The following is a 6652-nucleotide window of genomic DNA, read 5'->3' as shown; positions in this document are numbered from 1 at the left end:
TATATATATATATAGCATGGGTTTGATAAAAGTTGAATTACGGTGTACATTGAATGGTTTCATATATATATATACTTTTTTTTTAATAAACCAAGCAAAATTGAAACTGTACTTGACAATAATAGGGGCATTTCAAAACTTTAAAGACACAAATAACTGGAAAAAAGTGTAACTGATTGCATTCAAAATCAAAAATCTGAATGGGCATTATGTTTTTGCACAAAAGAAGCCTCATTTTATTTATTTTACTGAAATCTCTTCTAATGTAATGATTCAGGAAAGCATGAATGAACTCTCATGGACTATGAATTTTCATGTGTCTCTCTTTACTGCAGGACACACCAATGGTGGAATCTGGTACACAAACCATTCTAACAAACATCAGGTGATGCCTCCGATCAAGCTTAAAGTCAACATCAAGCCAAAACTTCACCTATTTACTTCCTTAATACACATTCTTGATCTTGTATTAAATGATTCATCAGTACCGACTATTTCAAAGAAAAATTGTCTTCATAATCTTTCGGCAAGATGAAAACCAAAACCAAATCACTTTTTTTCTCATGTTAAATGTCTCATAATGGAAGTAAAATGGGTTGTGAGCACCTTTCATGTTGAATTGAACATTTTAATACATTTCATAAGCATGAATATTTGTCAAGACTCCAGATCTAATACAAATCTTTGGTTTTTCAGATGCCCGATGGTTTTTTTGATGATGCTCACAGGAAGCACAGACACATGACCATCGTCTAGAGACTAAATGCTAGACTTCACAGACAGAAGGTGTTCTGGTTCTCTTCTTCACTCTTGTACATAAAATCATAATTTTAGGTTTTATTACAGAAGAAAGAGAGCCTGCATGATGGACTTCATATCAGCACTTATGGTGATCTGTTTCACCTCCACTGGATTATTTATTTGAACACAGAAGCATTTTCTTGGTGGTCTCAGACTTTTGTGCCCCACTGAATACTGTAGATAATCACCAAGAGTGTGTTTTTGGGCTTTAACAGATGAACGTGGTCAAAATGAGGGCGGTCGAGGGGTTGGTAAAGACTTTGGTTTGCTAAACAAACCAATGTGACAGAAGTGTTGATTCATTTTTCAATCTTTGCTGGTGCATTATGCATTCATCAGATGCTTGCATTTCCATAGCAGATTTGTTTGAATCAACATCTTCTTTTGCTTCCTGTTTTTGTAGCTGCTTACAATTAAACCAAAGATTTTTCTTGAGAAGCGTTTAGATGTGACACGTCATGCTTCATGTGCTTAATAAAAAACCACTGATCTCACAGGGGAAAACTGCTTAAAATTGTCATGAAATGGACTAGAACTATGTGATGCTTATTAATACATCAATTAATCAATAATATCACATTTACAAAGACCTTTTGTGTAGTTTTCACTTATCTGTGTTTCACACATTTTAACAGCTCTAAAATCCATTAAATGGATTACAAGCATTTTGAACAAATGTTTTTTTTTATAAACCTAGGTGTAATTAATGAATAAAAAAATGTATTGTTTAACTGTTTTTTTTTGCATCTTTATAGAATGTTTTACGAAATTATTTGCATCTTTTTTTCTTGTTTTAAGCACAAACCTCACTTTTTATGCTTTAAACAAGAAAAATATTAAGCAATGTATTATAATACATTTTTAATTAATTCAACATATATTTTATTTTGCTACTCATTTTAAGGATATTTGTACATTATATTCTGAAAAAAACAACAACCCCAGATTAAGAATTTTTTAGCTATTGTTTTTTTGTCAGACAACATATTTATGTGGCCATAAATTCTTATGTAATAAACACTTTTTTGTACTATTGTTTTTTAATTTGTCAAAACTCTATGTCTGTCTGTCTGTGTCTAAGTTGACTTCATTATATTGTCTTCAAGATATTTCAAAAATGCTTTAAAGAAGCCACAAAGCTGGAGAAAATTTTAAATCAAAGAACAGACATATAAATAACAGACAGAAATGCTCTGCTGCTCTTTTTCAAGCGTTCCTTTAGTAGAACATCTCACTGCAGTGTGTATCTGACATTCTTATCCAAGAGCTCTGCAGTCAGTGTGTGTGAATATTAGCCATCTTTCATCTTTTCCCTTAAAAAATAATGAATGCTCATAAATAAATAAATAAAGCACGGTTAATGGCCAGCTGTAGGCTGGCATCTATTCCCCTGTGACTTGTTATGAGCTGTGGAGTCTTCCTCTTCCTCACGCCTCACTCCACCCAGCTCTGAGCTGACCGAGCAGCTGATATTCTCCCACTCATTATGACCACACCAAAAACACTTCCTGTTATGTAACCAGCACTGTGTACCTCCAAGACACAGATATGGAACATCTCCAGTTTCATTCTAATATGAAGCAAAATATCATGGAGAACCCTGTGGTGATGCCCTGGCATAGTAATGCTATCAGCTGTTAATTTAAAAGAATACCACGGTACTTATATATGGCAATCTATCTATCTATCTATCTATCTATCTATCTATCTATCTATCTATCTATCTATCTATCTATCTATCTATCTGTCTAATTTTTTGTATATAATTAGTGAAACTCTAGATTGAAAAACACCAGAATTCGTGACTATACTATATAATTAATTAATTAACTAATAAATCAAGTTATAGTGGCATTTCTTTCACTGAGACATTGCCAATATTTTTGTCTTAAGCAAATTTTACTGTGGTAGTGCACCAAAGTAACTGTTGGAAATCGTGTTCTTCAGTTCTAAAATTTCCATTAAAGTCGAACGAACCCTTTAAAGGGGTCATATGATGCGATTTCAAGTTTTCCTTTCTCTTTGGAGTGCTACAAGCTGTTCGTGAAAAGATAAGATCCCTAAAGTCTCAAACCTAAAGAGATATTCTTTATAAAAGTTAAGACTCGTCCACGCCCTCCTAAAACACCTAATTTAAACACGCCCCCACATGTCTACATCACTCAGACCGATGAGCTTTGTAAAAATCGACGCGTTTCAAAAAGGCGGGGCATAGAGGAGAAACAATAATGTACAGTATGTGGAAAATAATGTGTTTTTTTAACCTTAAACTGCATAAACACATTGCATTACACCAAATACAGAAAATAATGTTATTTTTAGCCACATCATGTGACCCCTTTAAAGAACACGGACCTTCAGAGTTGCCGTCATGAAATATTCAGAGTGTGAGCAGATGTAAAGTTCTCCACAGATCTTGGCACACTGTTAACAACCTCTCAGAATAGCTGCTTGATTCAGTTGGTTTGAATGACTGTCTTCTCCTGAAGCAAATGATCATGGATGTGAGAAGCGTAAAGGGCAGCCAGACTCGAGAGTCTATTTGTCCACACAATCTAGTGGGATCTTTTGCTAAAGGCACTCTGGGAGTTAATGAACCACTGTTGTGTTTTGGAAAAAACAGACTCAGCTCTAAAACTGATACACCAAGGTGGTCTTGCCAGAAGATACAGCTTGGTCTCAGGCAACATTTAGGAGCTAATGATTGGAGAGGAAATAGTATCACCTTTGCTCACAACCTTGCTTTTAAAGATTTATCACTTTCTCTCAATAAAACCTACAGAGAGTAGCAAAACTGTCTGTTCTCTCTATATATACCCCTACAAACTGAAGGAAATGCTCACCTTTCCTTAAGAGCGCAGAGCGCAGAGCGCCTTTCTGAAGATTCCGCTCCGCTCGCTCAATATGCTCAGCGCCGCTCGCTCAACCCAGAATGCCGTTTGGTGATTTGCTTGTTCGAGATCGAGAATCTGTAGAGATCGAGAATAGTAGAGCAGTTATGGAGTTCAGATATTGTTTCAACGAAGTTGCAAGCCTTATACATAAATTTAAAGTAAAAATCTAAGTCAAGAATGAGCAGGGAGAAGAAACTAAGAGGGAGTGCGGGGAGACTGTTAAAGTTAGTACAGATTCATATTGATTACAGAAAGCACGAAGATGTGCTACGCAAACATGTTGCAGCAAAAGGTGAGCTAGTTACATACCATAATAAATGAATAGACAGGTAGGGTAAGGTTATATTCGGTTGTACGGAGCCCCGATCATGACATGCAGACAATCACGGCCAACAAATTTAGAATAGGCTAGTTCTCTTTTATGCTAGGACTACATTATGGCCACGAATTAAGAATACATTTTTTCGTTTAGTCTAAATTATGGCCACGAATTAAGTATTCGTTCTCTTGTTTAGTCTTAGCTGCCACGAATTCATTCGTTCGTCAATTCGTTCATTCCCTTATAGTAGGCCTAAATCGTGGAACGAATTATTATATTTCGTAATAACTTATTAAAATCATTATTGCTTAAAATTAATAAATAATAATAAATTAATAAAAAAAATAATAAAACCTGCTGACGTCGTAGAAACGAATTGTTAATTCTAATTATATTCGGAGCTCCGTATAAATAATCTCAGTTAAACTGTAAGACCTAAGCTAACACACAGCTGTATATAGGCTTAAATACAGAACTACAGAGTAGATATTAGCCTACACCACTTAGGCCTATTAAAATATTATTTAAAAAAAAGCTGACCCGAACCAATAGGTAGTCCTACAGAATGTAGGCTAGATATAGGCAGCAGTAATGTATAATCTAATATAATGCACGCAAATTTGTTCTTTACAGAAGGGAGCGGGATCTGAGCGGGAATTGGTTTACGGTGAGCGTGAGTGGAATATTAACGGAGCGCTTGCTTGGGCAGTTAGAGCGACTGAGTGGTGCGCACGTCCATAGAGCGGAAAACGTGGCGGAGCGTCACACCGCTCACATGCACTGATACTCACTTGAGACCCATTTCTGTCTGCCTGTAATTTAAAATAACATGCTATTTTTGTTCTCCAGCCATCCAAGATGTAGATGAGGAGTTTGTTTCTTCATCTTCAAGAAATGTATCATAACATCACTTGCTCACCATTGGATCCTCTGCAGTGAATGGGTGCCGTCAGAATGAGAGTTCAAACAGCTGAGAAAAACATCACAATAATCCACAAGTAATCCACACGACTCCAGTCCATAACCGTCACTTCTGGCCACCGACATATTTGTTTAGAACTGCTTGTAAACAGTGCTTGAACAGACTACTCTAATCTTAAAACATCTTAATGATGGATTTGTTTCTTAAAAACAGGCAGCTTTTCACTTCAAAAGACATTAATTGATGGACTGGAGTTTTGCAAATTTTGATGACACTCATTCACTGCAGAGGATCCATTGGTGAGCAAGTGGTGTAAAGCAAAATTTCTCCAGATCTTGACATTTTAATTTTTGGGCGAACTCTTCCTTTAAGTTTTAACACTGAGCCAAGATATTGCTTTATGTGGTCGGAATTTGACCCATAATGGCGGACTCTCGTCCTAACAATCACTAATGCATCCTAAAGCCCCACCAATCCATTTTCATAAGCTCTTTTAGCTCTTCTTAACTGCATTTCGATTTGGTATATAACCTAAATTAATTTATTTGATCAGGTATATTTCAGCTTTTATTTTAGTGGTTCAGTCAAAGTAAAGACTTTTTTCTGAATTGCACTGATCTCATTGGCCTGTTTGCGATTAGTATTCATGCAGTGCAGCATTCGTATTACGAGAGACATAAACCCTATGGTTTAATCTAAATTTTCTAGTCCAATAAACACACAGGCATACTGCAATCAAGATCTTTCTCTCATCAGCATTGAAGATTCATGTACACAGCTCCACCATTTTGCCAATCAATAAATTGCATCACAAGTTAGTGCAAATTAAAATTGTATTGTACATGTTTCCATGGAGTTACCTGGAGCAAGGAGCAACTCTTGCTCTTCCAACAAACACTTCAAGTTTTCCAGGAAGCCAGTAATAATTCAGTGTGATTCAGTGTCAGAGAGCCATTTACTTCAAATGAGCCCACTGTGAATTGAACACTTCATTACAGCACACAGCTAATGAAAGTCAAAGAGAGGTGCAAGTGTATGACAAGTGTAGTGGGGTGAGGTCACTGTAAAGTCCTCACTGAATAATTTAGGATAATTATTAATTATAAAGCTTAAAATCATTTATATAATTATAATTTAGATTTTATGAAGAAGATAAGTGGTGTTTGTCAATTCAAAACTCGCCACCATGATGCCAGGTTGTTGTTAGGTGTTCCTAACATGTTCTGAATGGTTTTTAATGTGTTGCTAGGCAGTTGCTTGGGTGTTTTGGGTGGTTGCTCACTGGCCCAATTCCTTGGATCCCTTCTTCAATGTAAGTTCTTTGCCATTTTATTTAACAACAAAAGTCTTGAATAAAATTCCCCAGGTTAAAATTGTAAGTCTGGTCGATTTGAAAAGTAATAGCATGTCTGTCACATGCAACTCTGAGGTCATTTTCACTACAATCGGTAACTGAGACACAAGATGGTTCCACTTGCATTTGAGTGAAATGAGAAGAAAGACGAGAACAGTAAATATTAGGAAATATCTGGTCACTGAATGCCATGATTGACTAATCTGAATCAAGTATTCTAGAGAGCCATGTAATAATTAAAACCCCAAAGCTCACTGTGAGAAATAGTAACAGTCCAGCCTGATCTCACAGGGAAATATACATATTTTATGAGGTGGCAATTTCATTAGAATTTCATTCAACCATATACTTATATATATATA

General features: G+C 35.9%; 1 protein-coding gene across 1 annotated transcript in view; it reads left to right on the top strand.

Annotated features, from left to right (window-relative positions):
• LOC107565275 (immunoglobulin superfamily member 5-like) overlaps positions 1-1492 on the top strand; it is a gene marked incomplete at its 5' end in the record, with an annotated part of 5214 nt that extends 3722 nt beyond the window's left edge. The window contains 2 exons of the mRNA XM_016250497.1: positions 336-385; positions 697-1492. Of these exons, the coding sequence (XP_016105983.1) occupies positions 336-385; positions 697-756 (110 nt within the window). The remainder of the gene's footprint in view (positions 1-335; positions 386-696) is intronic.
• Positions 1493-6652: the final 5160 nt, after the last annotated feature.

This window comes from Sinocyclocheilus grahami, unplaced genomic scaffold (genome assembly GCF_001515645.1).
Source record: "Sinocyclocheilus grahami isolate Dianchi unplaced genomic scaffold, SAMN03320097.WGS_v1.1 scaffold991.1, whole genome shotgun sequence".
NCBI classification, from domain to species: Eukaryota; Metazoa; Chordata; class Actinopteri; order Cypriniformes; family Cyprinidae; genus Sinocyclocheilus; species Sinocyclocheilus grahami.
This window is presented reverse-complemented; position numbering and strand designations above follow the sequence as displayed.